The sequence below is a fragment of the Pseudochaenichthys georgianus genome, chromosome 18, assembly GCF_902827115.2.
Source record: "Pseudochaenichthys georgianus chromosome 18, fPseGeo1.2, whole genome shotgun sequence".
Classification (NCBI taxonomy): Eukaryota; Metazoa; Chordata; class Actinopteri; order Perciformes; family Channichthyidae; genus Pseudochaenichthys; species Pseudochaenichthys georgianus.
In genome coordinates, this window is record NC_047520.1 from 2507788 (window position 1) to 2529959 (window position 22172).

Consider the following 22172-nt stretch of genomic DNA (forward strand, 5'->3'; position numbering starts at 1 on the left):
TTAGGATTATTTGATTTCTTGATTCCTTATTAAACTCTTATTACACCCGTGCCATACTTTTATTAAATAAATATATTAAACCCATGCTACACCAATACTTAAACTTATAGTACTACGCTATTACACTGTTATAACACCATTATTACACATGAAAACACCCATATTACTCTGTTGTTACACCCATATACACACTGGTGCTGGCTGTTCCCCTCTAGTTTGTGCTCACCAAAGCATTTCACTCTGCGCCCAGCAGGTACAAAACTAAAGAGGGGCTTCACAATCCGGCAGATCAGGTGTTGGTGCTGCCGGATATGGAAGCCCCTCTTTAGTTTTTCACCTGCTAGGCGCAGAGTGAAATGCTTTGGTGAGCACAAACTAGAGGGGAACAGCCAGCACCAGTGTGATTTTGGTGAAGTTGTGACTGTCCTGGAGAAAGTTGTAGGGGGGGTGCCATATCTGGCAGGAGAAATACCTGCTGAACATGAGAACAGTGCAGATCTAAAATAAGGAACATTAATAGTGTGATATAGGCCCAGATATAAGATCAATAATACACTTTATTTTAGGGCACCTTTCAAAGCATTCAATGTCACCTTAAAATACAATAAAAAATAAAATATGAGTGGCATTACAATACAAACATGTGTTGAGTAGGAAACCACAGAGGAACATTACATTCAAAGGAGCCATTCAAGTGAGTGAAGCCAGTTTGAACACGTTGTCTTTTAGGCTTGCTTGAAAATAACACAGTGTCTGACATATGTTACTATATAGGTTTTAAGAAATAGGACTATACTGACGAATCACATATTATCCTGTCATTGTCTGTTCTGTAGGAAGGAGGAACATGACAGAGAGGGACTGCTCTCAAAAACGGAAGTTTGTTCCAATACGAAGATTGTGACTATCTGAAAAGTGTCCTTAAAACGAGCCTCCTCGCAATTGTATGCACATTATTTATTCAGCCGTTTGCTGTTTAATCTGACGGGAAATATATCATTCAAAAGAGAGAGAAAAGCTTATTAAACTAGACGAACGCTCAATACAGGCGATGACGTCACGTTTGCGCGTCCCCGCGAACAGGGCTTCAATCCACGGCACAACACCGGAAAGCCGGAGTTTTCCCTGAAGTTAGCCGCTAAGCGAAAATCCTGCTTTGTAGTACACCCCCCTGATATAAAGGAAGTACAATAGGCACATTTTTACTATTAAATATAACAAGTGTTATTCCCGAGAGAAAACGTAACAAATCCCAGAAAAATCATGTTTTTGCGATAAAAAAAAGGTCAAAATGGTCATAAAAAAACCAGGTATTTAGATTTTTTTGAACTCTTACGATGAAATGAAACCGTGGTGGATGTGCCGTGGGTTGTTTTAAAGACTCACCCTGCTGCCTTTCTCCGGATTGCATCTGCATCCTTCTCCACAGTTGCGTCCGGCACACGGCTCGTCAAACTCGTTGCCCTGCGGAAACAAAAACAGTCACGGATTAATAACAATGCTTTGGGAACATATGACGAATATATGACGAATATAATGACGAATATATGACGAATATATGACGAATATATGACGAATATAATGACGAATATATGACGAATATATGACGAATATATGACGAATATATGACGAATATCATGACGAATATATGACGAATATATGACGAATATATGACGAATATATGACGAATATATGACGAATATATGACGAATATCATGACGAATATAATGACGAATATAATGACGAATATAATGACGAATATATGACGAATATATGACGAATATATGACGAATATCATGACGAATATCATGACGAATATATGACGAATATATGACGAATATATGACGAATATATGACGAATATATGACGAATATATGACGAATATATGACGAATATATGACGAATATAATGACGAATATATGACGAATATCATGACGAATATAATGACGAATATCATGACGAATATAATGACGAATATCATGACGAATATAATGACGAATATATGACGAATATCATGACGAATATATGACGAATATCATGACGAATATAATGACGAATATATGACGAATATCATGACGAATATAATGACGAATATATGACGAATATCATGACGAATATAATGACGAATATCATGACGAATATAATGACGAATATATGACGAATATCATGACGAATATAATGACGAATATCATGACGAATATATGACGAATATATGACGAATATATGACGAATATCATGACGAATATAATGACGAATATCATGACGAATATAATGACGAATATATGACGAATATATGACGAATATCATGACGAATATAATGACGAATATATGACGAATATATGACGAATATATGACGAATATCATGACGAATATAATGACGAATATATGACGAATATATGACGAATATATGACGAATATAATGACAAATATCATGACGAATATCCCTTGTTCAACATCCTCCGATGAACCCTGAAGTCTTTGCTTAAAGAGGCGGAAGCCGTGAGTCATGAGGCGTTGCGTCAGTGAGACGTCTGCAGGCATTTAGCGAAAGGATCAAGATGCACCGAGTGGATAAAAAGTGCGTAATTATTTAAAGGGCCGATCTAATTGAAGTACAGAACATGTACTATCCGGTTCTCTGTGTGTGTAAACCTTGATTTGTCTCTCTTTATGCTTCTGGTTTTCTAATCCGATATGTCACCGCTGTCTGTCTCCTGCAGCGCTTCGCTATGATGAACAACAGAGACACACAAAAGCCTCAACTACAAGCAGAGAAAAGAGAATGTTTAGGACTCTACACTTATCACAAATGAGCGATACATGAGGGTGTATTAAGTGGATGGACTACATTGGTATGATACTCTTTAATTGGCACCATGCTGTGGCAGGATAGAGGTTTAAAAAAGACAGATATCGCCTTTTAAATCATTACAGAATTGAGTCAAACATATATTGTTTGTATCTGTATGCATATAATAAGCAGCTTCAGAGGAGACATCATGTACGGTATAACTATGGATTGAACCAATAAAAAACACTTTTTCACTTGTCCTATCAAATCAAGCTTCCTTTTTCTATACATTTCCTGCCAGATTTTTCAACGACAACCTCCACTTAAATGGCAACTTAGCTGACGTAGATCATGTGATATGGTAGCTGATAAATAGAGCTCAAGTAAAAGGCAATTATATCAATACAATTGGACTAAAACATGCAAAAAACGTTCCAAGATTCCAACAATTTATAGATTAAAGTCTTTCCTCAAGACCGGCATTCGATTAAATGGTTCAAACATATCGAGTTCGGGCCTTTAAATCAAGACATTTGACATTAAAATACAGTACTTTGATCACATGTTACGATAAGGTATTGGAAGCACTAGTTTGGTCATAAAAAAACAACAACAATTAAGCTTTTTCTGGCGCTTATAACGGCATCTAACGATCTTCCTCAGCTGCAGTTTGCTAAGTAGTAATGGAGATATATAGCGAGTAAGTGGACTTTGAGATTATAGGCGCTTTCACACCGGAGTACTTTTCCTGTTTAGTTCCGATAGTTCCTGGGATTTTGCGTTCACTAAGTCAAAACTTAGTTCATGAGGACTTTTACACCCTTCTCAGTGCCTGCTAGAGAGGTGGGACTCTCCTGGGGAGAAAACAGTTCCAATTTCTGATTGGCTGGACGAATTGCAAACCACGCCCCGTACAACTCGGAAAAGTTTTAGCATTATTAGCATTAGCATTATTAGCATAATTAGCATTATTAGCATTATTAGCATTAGCCCCGCGCACATTAGAAAACATGGGAGCGGTGGAGATGAGGAGGTGTCGGCGTTCTGGCGATTTACTCGGAAGGCCAGTCCCTAACTCCGGGGACTTCCGGCCGGGGACTTCGGGCGGCAGTATACGCCGTGAAGTGGTTTGCGGCCTGCCAGTAAACCCAAAGCAGAAGAAGAAGACGTCAGCGGCTTCATTTGCGTAATCCTCCCCCAGGGAACTTATTCCGGTGTGAACGCTATCGGCTCTTTGGTTCCATGGGGGCACTAAGTGCTGGGAACTAAGTGCGGCAAAGTACTTTGTGTGAAAGTGGCTAACGTGTCTACGTTTACCTTATTGTCTTGCATTTTAGCCAGTGCTACACCCTCACACACCCCATCTGACACACAGTAGACAATCTGTGCATCCCCACGCGCCTAAACTCCACATGAACCTCAGATGAACCCCGCTGTGTTCAGGGTGGCATTCCTGAGATCTCTAGCAAACATCACGCAGAGCTTTCATAAGCCGACGTAAGACATGGCATAAGCTCATATACCTTGAGCCTCTCATGACTTCAAAACAGCTTCTTTTCACTTCAACATGCTAAAAATCACCAAATGTCACTTTTGAGTGCATAGTTCAGGGGTCTATTAGGGGTCAGAGGTCACCGCTGGCATTTCGATGTGATTAGTGATGAAAGGCTGTGGAGAGTGGGGACAGGCGACGGGGGAGAAAAAGGGTGTGGACGGGGGAGTGATGGAGGCTCAGGGGTGCATTAGTTCATATGACCACAGTCTGTGAGTGTTCGCATTCATAATAAAGGAGGTCAGAGACCCTCAGGACCCCCGTAAGCAGTCATCAGGTGGTCTAGTCTGGGAATCAGGCGATATAATGAGAGCCTGGGAACCACCGGGGCGAAGAGGCGGAGACACATCCACTTTAAGAGGGTTACTAAGATGGGGAGTGTTGAGCTATGCTGTCATAGTACGTGTTTTTGAATTGTTATGTTTAGAGAATGCTACGAAATATGTGAAATATATTCCAAACAATTATGAATAAGGTTGAAATATGATGCGTTTTTGTAGATTGAACCAGCAAACCGTAGATAAAGGAAGTACAAATATACGGTACAGCTGTAAGAAATAAGAGTTGTGAAAAAAATATAATACAAATGTGTGAAGCAGGTCTGAAAACTACCCGAAGAAATGAAACTAAATTGAAGAAATTGTGTAAAAGCAACGTCTCTCTTTAGTAGTGAGGAAAATATGTGAAAAATGAACGAGAAGTATGTGAACAAATCTCCTACGGAACAACAACAACAAAAACAATTCAAGAGGACGGGATAAAGGGATGAACTTATAGAATATGATGGTACAGGTGGGATAGGAAGGACACACATCTGTAGCCGTAACAGTAACCCTAATAATATAAAACACTTAAGACTTCCAGCACGAAACATAAAGACAGGGGAGAAAGCGAGGCTTGGCACAAAGTAAAAAGCACAGAGAGAAAGAGAGAGGGAGAGAGGAAGGGAGAAGGAGGTGAAAGGTCAGCTCGCCCCCCTCTGATCTCCTCCACTCGTGTAATCACGATGACAGAAGGAGGGCAAGAGAGGGAGGAGTCGAGCAGGGAAACGCCGACGCTTGGGCCGATGGAGGCGGCGAGTAAGAGCGACGGACGGACGGCGAGGGCAACTCTTTGGCGAAGGACATGAAGAAGCTAAAAATAGACGTTGACGCTACGATTTAAGTCCGAATGAGAAAAGAGAAAGGAAGAGAAGGGAATGCAGTGTAAGGGCATTTTAGGCAAAGGGACAAAAGGTGGTGATCTCTATATCCAGTGTCTTTATTATCCTCCTTTTGTTAAGGCTGACATTCCTCCTCAGGTACCGTCCAATCAGAGCGGGCGACCTCTCATTGTTAATGCCTCTTCAGATGTATTGTTCGGAGATATAATCCAGCCTCACTCTGTCCGCACCCACGTGAAGGATGACATGAGCAAACAGGGGGGGTACGTATACCCTCATAGATGTGTTGTTAAATACACAGAAATACCTGTACTTTCTACTTCTCACACGTTGAACACAAATACCTGTACTTTCTACTTTTTACATGTTGAACTCAAATACCTGTACTTTCTACTTCTTACATGTTGAACCCAAATACCTGTACTTTCTACTTCTTACATGTTGAACTCAAATACCTGTACTTTCTACTTCTCACACGTTGAACTCAAATACCTGTACTTTCTACTTCTTACATGTTGAACTCAAATACCTGTACTTTCTACTTCTTACATGTTGAACTCAAATACCTGTACTTTCTACTTCTTACATGTTGAACTCAAATACCTGTACTTTCTACTTCTTACATGTTGAACTCAAATACCTGTACTTTCTACTTCTTACATGTTGAACCCAAATACCTGTACTTTCTACTTCTTACATGTTGAACTCAAATACCTGTACTTTCTACTTCTCACACGTTGAACTCAAATACCTGTACTTTCTACTTCTTACATGTTGAACTCAAATACCTGTACTTTCTACTTCTCACATGTTGAACTCAAATACCTGTACTTTCTACTTCTTACATGTTGAACCCAAATACCTGTACTTTCTACTTCTCACACGTTGAACTCAAATACCTGTACTTTCTACTTCTTACATGTTGAACACAAATACCTGTACTTTCTACTTCTTACATGTTGAACACAAATACCTGTACTTTCTACTTCTTACATGTTGAACACAAATACCTGTACTTTCTACTTCTCTCATGTTGAACTCAAATACCTGTACTTTCTACTTCTTACATGTTGAACCCAAATACCTGTACTTTCTACTTCTTACATGTTGAACTCAAATACCTGTACTTTCTACTTCTTACAAGTTGAACCCAAATACCTGTACTTTCTACTTCTTACACGTTGAACTCAAATACCTGTACTTTCTACTTCTTACATGTTGAACTCAAATACCTGTACTTTCTACTTCTTACATGTTGAACTCAAATACCTGTACTTTCTACTTCTCACACGTTGAACTCAAATACCTGTACTTTCTACTTCTTACACGTTGAACTCAAATACCTGTACTTTCTACTTCTTACATGTTGAACTCAAATACCTGTACTTTCTACTTCTCACACGTTGAACTCAAATACCTGTACTTTCTACTTCTTACATGTTGAACTCAAATACCTGTACTTTCTACTTCTCACACGTTGAACTCAAATACCTGTACTTTCTACTTCTTACACGTTGAACTCAAATACCTGTACTTTCTACTTCTTACATGTTGAACTCAAATACCTGTACTTTCTACTTCTCTCATGTTGAACACAAATACCTGTACTTTCTACTTCTTACATGTTGAACACAAATACCTGTACTTTCTACTTCTTACATGTTGAACACAAATACCTGTACTTTCTACTTCTCTCATGTTGAACACAAATACCTGTACTTTCTACTTCTCTCATGTTGAACACAAATACCTGTACTTTCTAAATGAGAGAGTCCATAAGAATCGACGTTTCCATATCATAGTCTAAATGAAATACCAATGAATATAGAATATAGAGAATAATATACTTGTTTAGGGTTTAGGGTTATACAAAACATCATGGGTTGGGTTTCAATAAGTCAGTTTGTTACGTAACTTAAGCTAAACACGTCGTGAAACAAAACATCATACTAAATGGCCCACAGTTTTTAATAATAACATAGATTGAGTTAAATGTACGGAAATGAAAGTTAAGATGTCTTAATGCCTGTGTATATGCGTCATCCTTCAGGTGAAGCGACCCTGTGGAGGTGAGGCCCCCTGAGGTGAAGGTAGAGGAATGTAGATGTGCTGCAGGGTTAGACATGCACTCATGAGGTTCAGCATCCCACACAAAATACCCTCGCCCATAATTTGCATACATTTACCGACATAAACGTGAAGCAACTCATCCCCGTGAGTTCAACACTGAGCTCTCGGCATTAATCAGCTATGTGCCTCTGAGCTCCAGCTAATGTTTTCTCATACTTCACTATCCAAACACCCACCGGGACTTTTTTAAAAGCCGAAATCCCTCCTGCTGTTCACACACCTGAGATTGGCAGCTCTCGGGTGGAGGCTAACGTCTGGACTTGCCTTTTCCATTCCTATAGGGTCGCATGATGCTATCTGTTCGGGAGGTTGAGTCTACGGTAGATTTGGGTTTGAAGCGACGTTTTGAAAAATAAAAAAGGGGAGATAAAGCTTTGTGTCTGTTATGGAATTCCTCACTTTTAACGTGATGATGGCGGAGGGTTAAAGGTCAGAGAGGCAGAGGTGGGATGTGGATGAATGAGAATACCTTGCATTACGGTACAGTATGTACAAGTACAAGTTAAAGTAGTAGTGTTATGTAGCTAAAGAGGACAATATGTTTTTTTTAATGTAAAATAATGACCATTTTCTTTCTATAAATAAGAAGGTTTGTTAAACAGAAATACTAGAAAGACTTTGTGCACTTTAAAGAGTTGGGAAATCGCCGCAATGACGGATTGAAAGACGATGGTGAGACCAACAACGAGAAAAAAATGTAGTCCTAATTCCTCCAGGTAAAACACGGGTACATTTTAAACGTGTAATGCAGAGTTGCTTTATTCAAAGAAATGAAATGATAGTGACTTCATATAAAGTGTAAAGAATTATCTCATGCTTAGCGTATAAGACTTTTTTGTTTTTGCGTGTGTGTGGATCCTAATGTAGAAAATGTGTCCTATTTGATTGGGAAAACGCAGAAGTGGGAAGCCATCCTTAGCAGGTAATTGCCAACAGAGAAGGCTAAACTAACTTAAAGGAAAAACGTTATCTTAAGGAAACGTCTCAAACTGTGTGATGGACAGGTGAACTCTGGGGATTGAAGTGCAGGAAACAAGCTGTTTTAAGAAGAACCTTGAGTCCTAAATTGACACTTCAAACATTTCCCGCCAGGAATGTGTTGAATCCACAGCCTGTCAATCGGCATGTCATCGCGTGTTATCGGCCAATGGGAGTGCAGTGTCCTCCATCTCTGAGTGACAGGGAAGATGGGGCAAAATGGATCCCATCCAACCCTTTTTACATTTCACCTTGACATGAACCTGACGTTGAGGAATGAGTTCAAGGAGACACACACAAGAAGAGTGGGTTTATGCAAATAAAGGAAAGTCGAAGGGCAAGGAAATACATTTGGAGATAAGAGGAGAAAGAAGGGTATTTTCGTTTCTCCAATTGTGTACTTCTTTCATTTAACTTTCTGTTCTGAGTGTACAAGTACATGTACAGCTAAATGAACAATCAGTTCCCCTTGATGGTGTAAATGGAGCTGCTGTGATGCAAGAACAATGTAAGACTCGATCTGACAATAAACTTTTATCGTATCGTAATGTACTCATAACCATCAACGAGTTATTCCTTCCTACACTCAACGGCCGCCGTCTTGGCTACATCGCGGAAGTTTCACGTTAATGCTTGATGCAGTAAACACAGACATTTCCGAACAAAAGTAATACATGTGGGTTTTTTCTCTCTATTCAAGTAACATACAACAACACTAGCCTGTAGCTGAAAAGAAGCCACCATGTTAGCCTGTTGCTAACATGCTAAAAAGCTAAGATGCAGTGAGGGGAAATAACTTGATGGTGCATTAACTCCAATACTCTACTCGTACTACAATGTACATATAGTTGTTGTACTTCAGTGCAATACTATTCAGGGAGAAATATATTATAATATAAGTAGTTAACAGCAGCGATAACACTAAGACGTTAGCTAGCTAGCTTATGCAGTGCTAGCTAACAATGGCTATTCCTGTGAGGGCACAGCATATATTTTCCTTGTTATGTCCTGTTGTTCCTTTTCTTCTTTCTACAATGTTTCAGTGTGAAACTATTCAGGGGGAAAGATAGCTAGGAAGCTAACAGTACCATTTGTAGCTAAGTAGTTAACAGCAGCAGTCGCAAACAGATGTTAGCTAGCTAGCTTTTGCAGTGTTTTTTATTCCTGTGAGGCAGATTGTGATTTGAGACAACAATACACGATGAAAATTCACGCACTGCACAAGTAAAATCCTAACATATTTTCCCTGTTATGTCCTGTTGTTCTCTTTCCTCCCTCTTCCTCCCTCTTCCTCCCTCTTCCTCCCCTCCATCTGTGACCCTGACATCCACCGCTGGAAACTAACCAGCTGTGTTTGGGCCTCCAGCGTTCCTCGTTTACTCCAAGCTGTACTGTACATCTGCCCACATGCATGCTTTGTGTACTCGTAAACAATCTGTAACGTGTGTGTCCCCCCCTCCTCATCTCGCTCCATCTTGCAGGCCACCCAGCTGGAGTCCGGTCAGCTTTGACTCAGCCAGACAGCGGAAATGTGTGGCGTTGAAAACAAACAGGACGTCGCACAGAGCGAGCTGACATGGCCGACGGCTGCTATGTAAACAAAGTGAAGCGCTGATGTCAAAATGCGTTCACATCAGGAGAGGGACCTCACTTTTATCTCATCTAACAGCTAGGAAAATACATTAGGAAACTCTCTTAGATCTCTTGGGAAATGGTTTACAGTCATGAAGCTTTCATCCAGATGCATGTTGGGACTGAAGCAGATAGTATTGTGTAAATCTTTCCCAATCTGTAATGCAGTTAAGAACGCTTTAATGTCACTTTAAATCCAAACGAGTTAAGCTCAGGTAAGCTTCTTCGAGTGCAACATCTCCCCTGACACAAAGAGAATAATAAAAGCAGCGAGAAACTTAACTTACGGTAGACCGGGTGATTCAGTATTCAGTCATACATATGTTATGCTTATAGGTCCAACATGTGAAGTGGCAGCACAGAGCATCATGCATGCACTTTTACTTCAATTGTATGTGACAATATACTTCATTTCAGGTTGAATATTGGACTTTTTACTCCACTAAACTTATATTCGGTTAGTCACTTCGGATCGGATTAGTGATTAAGGAAACGATGTATAAAGGGAGGTAAAAAGGGCTGAACACGTCTTCCATCACTGTGGAAAATACTAGCATAAAAGAGGCTTGAACGTACAATTAAAAGTGAAGTATAGTATTTCCACCGAAATATAGAAGACTATTAAGAGACATATAATCATATTAGATCACAAAGGCATGTCCATGTTGGTATTTCGAGGTGGAGCTAGTTGGAACTACTTTTGAATAGCTATCATACTTTAGAAGAACATTCATTGTGTATGCTTGCACACGCACACACACACACACGCACACACACACACACACACACACACACACACACACACACACACACACACACACACACACACACACACACACACACACACACACACACACACACACACACACACACACACACACACACACACACACACACACACACACACACACACACACACACACACACACACCCTGTCTGACGTGCAGTGGAGATGGAAAATAAACATAGCTTTCAGGCAGGATTAGGGCTCGACCTGCCTCACCTTGTTCCCTCTCTTACTGTAAAAGTGTGTTAAAGAACCAAATGAACCGGGGCGAGGCACGCAGCAGGAGCTCCAACATGTTCCTGCTAATACCACCGCCACAGGTGTATATATCCTCAGGAGAAGGTGGTAAGCCGTGCCCGGGTACTTAAAGTGCATCTCTCTACAGGTAGATGTTATCAGTGACAGGAGTATTGATACACCTGAAACATCTCCGAAGCTTTCATGTTTCTCATCTGTACCACGCCTTGCCTCTGACTGAAACAACAAACACGTACCATTGTGTCAAATGCAATTCGATTTAGCCCCATCTGTGAAAGCTGCAATATTAAGGGAAGCAATTCATGCATCATGTACCTGATTGGTTAAGAGCTTATTTTAAAATCCTATAGGGATTGACCATTTCAAGCTGGTAGAGTAATTACCAGATATCTGCAGAAGAAGAAATAAAATGTATACCGTGCATCCCGAGCAATAACCTGCAAACACGTGGATACACAAGATAAGATGTACTGATCCCAATTTTGGAAATGTTTGCGTGGTCGCAGCATAAACACAAGGCATACATCTAAAGAAGGAAGCTTACTTTCTGAAAGATTTAGGGTTGAGATTGTGAAACTCTACTTATGGGAATTACTTTTCTGCCATTCATTGAAACAAAGTGCCGTATCCCTTCACAACACGCTACAGCTCCATCTAATCCAATGACTTCACCTCCTGTGTGGGCAGGAATTTGTTGCCATGACTACTAGCAACAGTCTATTAAAGTTTATACCCCCACTTCCAGTATGCAGTCCTGCAGCAAAGTCGCCGTCCCACAAACCACATGGTCAGAATCGGAGCTTCCGGGAGAGGTTCGGTTTCTGTCGAGGTGTAAATCGACTCTGACATGACAACGAACCCGAGGCACCGCATATAGAACAGTGAGTCAGTTTCAAAGTGCATGCGGGGTCAGGAATCAATGCATCAGTTGATATCTTGCTTTTCCTGGAGTGTTTAGTCACCTACTGGCACACTGGGTGGAGAACTGGCCAAAGAAGAAGCCATATCATGATGGAACATGTCTAAGTCATGTTTAACTTGCATTGACGTTGCAAGAAAGATTGTTTGTCCCCGCTCATGGTACGCAAAACCAAATGTACAATAATTGCTACAAAACATGACTCTACCATTGAGCGAAACGGAGCAGGGAGAAGAATAAAATCTTATGTGACCTGCCTCTTTCTAAAAAAAACAAAATACAAATAGATGGTCTGCCCTTCATAATAATATATATATATATATTTTAACATGACTCAAGTATGCAACATAAAGACAATCCCATAATTCTTTCATCGAACAATATCACTGGGATTCCACTAGTTTGCAGTTTCCATTGTTTCAAACACGTCTCCCGTTGCCAGTGGAAACAATCAATCATCATTCTTTTTAACGACCTGTTGAAATATCGCCACTAAATCTCAGACACACTTGGAAAAGGAACATCCCAAAGTCTTCTGCGTGCCAACAACAGCGCCGCTAGGAACAATAACGTCATCCCACCGACGGCAATATAAAAATCACTGATCAGAGTGACTTCATGAAGATAAAGACGGAGAAGATGGCAGCCAAAACAAACAACAAGCCACTGTCTGGACAGGAGCGCAGACAAAGAGGCGGAAGAAGGGTGGGCTGTAGGGCAGAGGAGATGTTCAGATCATCATAAATGAACGGGGTAGAAAGGATTGGCGCTAAGGAGTGGAACGACGAGGAAAGAACAGTTCGTCAACACCGGGTTAGGCTGTTGTCGTGTTTGGACTCCTTCTTCATGAAAGGAGGATAATTGGGGGATCAAACCGACCAAACGCTACTTGTCTAAACTCGAGATAGCGTATGGACCTCTGAAAGACCATCTTGAACGTTAAGGTTGCATTTCTGTCAACATATGTCATAATTATCATATGTATGAGTTATGGCGAGTTCAAGTGGACGGCTGCCAATAAAGAAGACATTTCACGAATATTGGGTTGGATTTTCGGTATTAATTGCTTCAAAAGTGCAGAGAAATATAGTTGCCCCAAAGAACTGGGAAATAGAAGCAAGCACTTTGGATAATATTATGGATTTATGCTTTTAGTTTCTGTAAAAAAACTAAAAAAGCAATGTATTGTTTGTCTTAATCTAATTGGGCAAATAAGATATATGAACAATCATAGTAAATCTAATAAAACAACCATGCAAGCCAACATTTCCCATAATCTAAATACACCAGAGAGACATGCACCTTACACAGCTTCCTGAAAGAGGACAATATGCTAATCTTTAGGTTCATATTTGTATTTTGTGCCTCTCTCATGTTTACACGCATTTGAAGACCATTAACATGCACTTAAACCTATATCACACACTACCCTTCATAGGGGGTCTTTAAGATCAGAGGCAGAGATATCTTTTAATTGTCTTTTAATTTCTCCTGTCGCTCAACACAGAGATAATGAACTATTTCGTTGGATTAAACATCCCGTTTCTCTTCAAACATCTGGCTGTGGTTTCCTCCTATCGTCGCTGTGCAACATGAAGGGATTAATACTCTGATAAATCACTTCCACTTCCAAGCGCCGACAGAACAAAACTTTATATGAGACCACGAGAGAAATGTTTGGACAGTTTGACAAATGGTCCCGCTAATAGAGAGGGGGGTTACCTTACACCACAACACAGTATTTAAAGTACACTGCAACACTATTACACTGTAGAAGCCAACGAGACGTATGACGATAAAGATAATTTACAATGCGCATTTAGATTGCTGTGCTGTATGTTAGCGTAGCATAATGCTAGCAATAGCTGGTTGAGTATGAACAGAGCTATTGCAGGGAAGAAAACACTGAATTTAATTTACAACAGAAGATACTTCTCATGACTTTTCATTACTGTCTGAAAAACTAAACAATTATCCTGAAGCTTTTGTTGCTCTGCAAACTGTAAACACGTTTTATAAATGGTGTTATGACTCTAATATAGGCTTCTGTAATCTCTTGTTAACCAAACATGTCTCAATGCAGGATGAACATGAGTGCACACAACGAGTACGATACGGAATATTATTATCAAGAGAGGGAAATTAAGCACAAAGTCTCTCAACTTTCTTTCAACCTTATTGAATTAGATTAAATATACTTTTCTTTGTCACGTCAGGGTTTTACCAGACATTACAAATGATAATGCTAATTGTAGGAATGACATTTCTTGAAATTGTAAAAGGCAATTACAAGAAATAGTGCCCGACTGAACTGAGGCTCTGTGGTAAAACAGTGACAATTAGACATGTTGCACACAATAGCCGCTTTCACACCAAGCACTTTGCCGTACTTAGTTCCCAGCACTTAGTTCCCCCATGGAACTAAAGAGCAGATCGCGTTCACACCGGAATAAGTTCCCTGGGGGAGGATTAGGCAAATGAAGCCGCTGACGTCACTTCTTCTTCTTCTTCTGCTGTGGGTTTACTGGCAGGCCGCAAACCACTTCACGGCGTTTACTGCCACCCGAAGTCCCCGGAGTTGGGGACTGGCTTCCGAGTAAATCGCCTACACCTCCTCATCTCCACCACTCCCATGTTTTCTTTTGTGTTGCCTTAAGTTAGTCTCTCTCCGTTGGTGCGCGGGGCTAATGCTAATAATGCTAATGCTAATAATGCTAATAATGCTAATGCTAATAATGCTAATGCCAGCAAATACAATGGCGGTTTCACAAAACTTGTCAGAGTTTTACGGGGCGTGGTTTGCAATTCGCAGAGCCAATCAGAAATTGGAACTTTGTTCTCCCCAGGAGAGTAGCGCCTCTCTAGCAGGGACTGACAAGGGGGGAAAAGTTCTCATGAACTAAGTTCTCTTTTTGGTGTGAACGCAAAATCCCAGGAACTATCGGAACTAAACGGGAAAAGTACTGGAAAAGTACTCCGGTGTGAAAGCGCCTAATGAAAACTAACTGGCTTCACAAATACAACTTTTGCAAGTGTTTCTGTGCCTTAAAAATGTAAAATCCACCAATAAAATGCATGCCCGGGAAATCTCTAATATCACCAATGCATTTCCAAGGTAGGTGGAAGTCAGGACACCACTGTTTGTGTATCATGAAGAAACATTAACCACTTAAAACTGCAACCGTAAACGCTGAGAAAAAAACGGATGCAATAAAGTTAACAGATTACAGACCAAACCATTTTAGGAAATCCCGAGGAAAACCTGCATTCCTAAATGACGATAAACAACAAACACTTTCTTAGTTCCTAATCCTGAAGTAACCAATCTCAGCTTTTCCAAAAACTCAACTATAAAAGCATGAACTGTGAGAAAACCCCAAATCAAGACAAACACTCGAGGCGTGTAAAGACACACATGAAGTGATAAGTGCTCTGATAATCACCCCTTTGAAGCACCTCTCGCCTGGGGGGGGGCGAGGGTCTTTTGAAGGGGATAGGGGAGGCAATGGGAGATAAAAGTTGTGTAATGGCTTCCAACAGGTACACATGGGAGAAAGGAGGGTGTAATGGCGGACACATGGGCATGATGGTGTGAAGGAGGAGTGAAACTAGATCTGTTTTGTACCTGGGAGCGACATGCGTGCACAGAAAGGAAAAAGGAGGGAATGGAAGTGCACATGTGTGTGGAGAGAACACGTCTGTGTTTTGTCTCCACATCACAATGGGGCGGCAATTACAGCTTGTGTATTAGAGGGGAGAAATCTGAGATACACAGATAATGTGCCTGAGAAGACATAGCTATGTTCTCACACACACACACACACACACACACACACACACACACACACACACACACACACACACACACACACACACACACACACACACACACACACACACACACACACACACACACACACACACACACACACACACACACACACACACACACACACACACACACCTACACGCCTTCACCAGTGTAGTTTAAGGTTTCATCGGAACAGTGTAAGTGTAAACCGATCGGTGGGTCCCCAGATCGACGTGAACGGATAAATCTCTGTGTGTGTGTGTGTGTGTGTGTGTGTGTGTGTGTGTGTGTGTGTGTGTGTGTGTGTGTGTGTGTGTGTGTGTGTGTGTGTGTGTGTGTGTGTGTGTGTGTGTGTGTGTCAGGAGGACAGCCTGGTAAAGATCGCGCAGAACAATCCTCACGTCTTCACTTGGATAATATCAGTTGGCCCCTCAGGGCAGATTGAATGCTCTTTGAACTGTTCAATAAGTGACGGAATCAGAAATCTAACACCTATAGGGTGAAAACTCATGATGTGTGTAGAGTTAAAATAACAAGATATAACCGTGGTAACATGACCAGAAACATATATTTCAGTTTGACAAATAGAAGCAAATGATATATCAAAAAAACGTCAGGTTAATATGACTGTTGGAGTAAGATGTGTATAGGTGAGCGTTAGCATTAATTTAGCATGAGCTAGGCTAGCTGTGTCCCTGTTTTTTGTCTTTGTGCTAAGCTAAGCTAACAATAACCTGGTTATGTCTTCATATTTCACAGCTATGATGCTAATCTAAGTCTCTATAAGACACGAAAAAAGCTTGTATCATAACATTAGACTGAAAAATAGTGATTAGGCTAAGAACAAGTGTCTGTGGCTCCAATGCCAGAACGGTTTCTTATTCCTTCTGCGCACACACTGGAGTGAAATCTGTGTCCAGATTATACCACCAACCCTCGACTCGCACCACCTCGACAGAGCAAGAAAAAGAGTTGTGAAGTTTCAGCACTTCCGTTGCTAAAAATAGTCCCCGTTTGGCAGCAGTGGCAGAGCGAGGCGTTGTTTGGCAGCGCGGCAGGATACACTGAGGAAACATGACCTGCACCCTGGCTCCGTGACTCGGGACTTTTTAAAAGAGAAAATCTGTTTTTACTGATGTTTTAATACAATCAGGATATTTCACAGTGGCTTTGTAGTAAGTTCAAATTCTTAAAAAGCATTCAAATGTAATAAAAGTGGGTTTGTTTCTGGGCTCTAAATGATGTTAAACAATATTTTAAATGTTAGAAATTCTGTTAAAAGTAAGAAATCCAGTAAATAGATAACTCTTTAAAAATGTTCTTTTATCAAAAATACAACCTTAATATATAAAAACACCAGAAAACGAACTTATTAGAAAGATAACTATAAGATTTTTCTATTTTAACAGAAAATATAGTGTTGGATTTACATAAACTAGTGCCTCCATAAATTGACTTTTCCGTCCTTATCTGTATGTCTCATCCCTTTTCCTCCACCCACACCTTTATTTAATCCCTCAGCGAGTCAGGCCACGCTATCAAAACATCCCAAACCACAGCTCAGATTAGATATAAGTGGCTAAAGTTCATTCACCTCTCTACCCATCGTCACACACTCTTCCTCCGTTTGATCCGGGGATATTTGCAGATTTATGAGACAGACTGAGTCACTCTCCGTCAGCTGCGCTTTGTATCGTCTGGTTTCTTTTGCTGATTGAGGTCAATTTGCCGCATTAATAATAGAGCGTGCATTCCCCTGTCACCACAGCCTGTTCTGACGCTCCTGTTCAGTCAGATTAAAACCACAAGGGGTTACATGTGGAGCTCTGATTCATCCCTGGGTGCGTCCTTTCCTTTTATTCCCATAATAGAGAGTGGATTCTACCTGTAAGTTCCACTTTTGACCACAGGGGGCGACGTAAGGAAGGACACAAGTGCATTACACATCATAGAGATAAGATTAGTTCCACTTGCTGACCCACAAACACACACCTACACACACTAACACACACCTACACACACCTACACACACTAACACACACCAACACACACCAACACGCACCTACACACACCTACACACACTAACACACACCAACACGCACCTACACACACCAACACACACCAACACGCACCTACACACACCTACACACACTAACACACACCAACACGCACCAACACACACCTACACACACCTGACACACGCTAACACACACTAACACACACCTACACACACTAACACACACACTACTAACACACACCAACACGCACCAACACACCCTACACACACCTACACACACTAACACACACCTACACACACCAACACACACAACACACACCCACAGCAACAACACACACTAACACACACCTACACACACTAACACACACCACACACACATTAACACACACTAACACACACTAACACACACCAACACACACCAACACACATTAACACACACTAACACACACTAACACACACCAACACACACCTACACACACTACACACACTAACACACACTACACACAGCAACACACACTAACACACACCTACACACACTAACACACACCTACACACAGCAACACACACTAACACACACCTACACACACTAACACACACTACACACAGCAACACACACTAACACACACCTACACACACCTACACACACTAACACACACCAACACACATTAACACACACACACACACCACACACACCAATACACACTAACACACACCAACACACACTAACACACACCTGCAGAGAACACACACACTAACACACACCAACACCCACCAACACACACTAACACACACCTACAACACACGCTAAACAACCACCACCAACACCACACTAAAACACACACCAACACACACTGACACACATTGCTAACACACACTAACACACACCTACACACATCTACACACCTACACACACTAACACACACCTACATACCTACACACACCAACACACACTAACACACACCAACACACAACAACACACACTGACACACACTAACACACACCTACACACACCTACACACACACCAACACACACCGACACACACCTACACACACTAACACACACCTACACACACACCTACACACACACTCCTACACACCTACACCTACTAACACACACCGACACACACCTACACCTACTAACACACACCGACACACACCAACACACACTAACACACACCGACACACACTAACACACACCGACACACATTAACACACACTAACACACACCAACACACACCGACACACACCTGGGAGAGCCTTCAGCGATGTAAAAAGACCACAGGAACTGTTCGCTCCACTAAATGTCACTTTTCCAAACGTCTGTCTGTTCCATCTCACTTCTGATGGCGACTCACTAACTTTGAATCATCTTGGGTGTTTCTAAGCAGCCTGGAGGAGCAGACGGGTGGAGATCACATCAAAGAGGTTTATTAAATCAACACGGGGAAGATTTGTTTTGGTATTGCACCCAGAGGTCAGAGGTCAGAGAAACACCCTGGAGCTGCCACAGACTCAGCTTCTTGCCCAAAGACACTTCCGTGATGTGGAAGTGAAGCAACAGCTGCTATAAACATCACGTTTTGCATTCTGAATGAATAAGAACCGTCACGTGTCCTTGCATAGTGACGCTAACGGTTCCTCTCTCTATCAGTGAGGCGTTTTCCAGAGATATCAAATGCATTTTAGAATCTATTTTAAATATTTCACTTTTCTCTATTAAAACATTTCAATATAACAGTTTTGCGAATCTTGCAATACAAATATGGGAAGGGTAGTAAAAACGTGGCTTCTGTGGGACTTTTAATGGACTAGTTGGCATGCTGTTTATCAGAGGGGAAACACTTAGATACGACTTAAGAGATGAGACACTTATCTTAAAGGAGCAAAACAAGGATCTTAAAGCTACTTTTTCTTTGAATTGGAGCGAAAGCAATTGCCATGTTCAAATCGGAGCTTCTCTCCCATAAAATCAGCTGTGCAGGCTCCAGCGGACGCTCTGACATGATGGGATGTTGCAGACCTGCAGCACTGGCATGTCCTTAAATGGAAAGACATGTGAGGCCACCTTCTGTACACTCTCTGTCTGACCTTTCTGAACTGCTTCTTACAGACTCGTCCTGCAAAATGCGGAATAAAAGTGTTCAAATAATAACGACTGCCCTCAGGCTGAAGTGTTTCGGGGCTTCCTTCGACGCACTGAGATGTCCATACATGGGAATAGCTTCCTTCGAATCGGAGTGAAATATGGACTGCAGGGTTTTCTTACCAGTGAGGCCAAAGAAGAAGAAGAATGTATGTCGTGCATTCATTTCATTTAACATGCTGTATCTGGAGGCTGTTTGTTTAGCTATAGACAATTACCCTGTTATGCTAAGCTAAAGGCTAATCCTCCCAGTGCCAGTATAGTTCATCACTTTATGTTCACTGCACACGTGTGTCTGTGTAAAGTCCTCATATCGATTATCATAGTATTCCATTTTAGTCTACTTTCTCTTATTCTACATGTTTTTCCTGCGCTAAGATTGTTATTGCCGACACAATGCTGTAGCTATGGCCCACGTGACAAATAAAGCCTTTGATAATATATGCAACTATATCTCCCAGAGTGTTAAAGAATCCCTTTAAAATACTCCAAATGCTTACATCGCTTAAATATGTGGAAAGCTTAGCACGATATGACAAGAAAGTGCCCGACTAAGTGACATTAAGACATGTTGTACAAGAGGTACACCACCTGTAAATAGTTTCCAGCTTCACAAATACAACTTTTCTTAGGTTTTCTGTGTCTTAAAGGTTGAAAATCCACAAATAAATAACAAGATATGTGCAGGAATCTCTAAGAAAACACTCAGTGTAACCAGGGTAGCAGTATGTCTACATATAAGCAGGAAAACACACACACACACACACACACACACACACACACACACTCCTCCCTTTAGTCAATCAGCTTTTCAGCAGCTCTTAAAGCAGCATGGGGAGGTTAAAATATCACCCTGACGCTCCTTCCTTTGTGATCTGATCCACCTCTTTCTCTTCCTGCTAAACACACACGTCAGGCATGTATGTGTGCGTGTGTGCGTGCGTGCGTGCGTGCGTGTGTGTGTGTGTGGGAGAAGACAGGGGGAACAATAGGGTTACCTACACACCATTACACCGTGATGGGAACCAGTGAAATACAGGCTGAAGCTGTGAATGGGACGGTAGAAAGGGGGGGGGGGGTATGTAAGATGAAATATATATAAATATAAAAGGGGAGGAATACGGAAGCCTAGAGGGGACAAATGGAGTCAATAGTAGAGTAGAGGGCTTTTCTGCATGATAACAGGGTATACATACAAGTACACGTGCCATTTAAAGGGGTTTGTTGTATATTAGATGTATCTCCACATTTTAGGAGTTTTTTTTACAATATTGTGGTCTCATTTCAGTCTCATCGTATCCCATTGAATGTGTGTTTTAATATCCTTAGATAGGTAATGCATTAAACAAGTTATATCGATTATAGACAAACAAAAAAATTGCTGTTTTACCTCAAAATAGCAACTTCAAAATGTTTCCATTTATAATGCAGCTGAAAAAAACACCAACGAGCAAATAAAAAAAGAATATCAAATAAAATAAATATATAAATAAAATAAATATATATAAAATAAATACATATACAAATGTTTTTAAAAATATATTAAATACGTTTAAAAAATATATAAAATAAATACCATTCAAGTTTTCCTTATTGCTCATGTCCTATATTTATCTTTCTTTTGCCTTCCTGTATTCATGTGAGTACAAGGAGTGCGAGACAAGAGACACACAGCCTTTCTTCCTGAAAGGTGGATCATAGCGTGCCACGGACAGATACGTTCATTAAAACCTCTAAAGTGCAGAAACACTTTGGAGGTTTGCCCTCGGGCCGCAGCGAGAGAGCAAAGAGAACGAACAATGGGAGGAATTGAGATTGTAGACAAGAAACTCTGAGAGAAAGCAGGAGATCACGCACACACACACACACACACACACCAATTTGTCCCCATAAGGGAGGCGAGTCCCCACACGTGACTATGTAAACAGATTGAGGTCCCCACAAGTATAGTAATGCTAGTCCACACACACACACACCAATTTGTCCCCATAA

At 41.0% G+C, this 22172-nt stretch overlaps 1 protein-coding gene across 2 annotated transcripts in view; it reads right to left on the reverse strand.

Moving 5' to 3' along the window:
* Positions 1 to 22172, reverse strand: part of col4a6 (collagen, type IV, alpha 6) — a 171188-nt gene that overhangs the window by 74947 nt on the left and 74069 nt on the right. For both annotated transcript variants that reach the window (XM_071206609.1, XM_071206608.1), the window contains exon 4: positions 1387 to 1464. In XM_071206609.1, coding sequence (XP_071062710.1) covers positions 1387 to 1464 — 78 coding nt within the window. The remainder of the gene's footprint in view (positions 1 to 1386; positions 1465 to 22172) is intronic.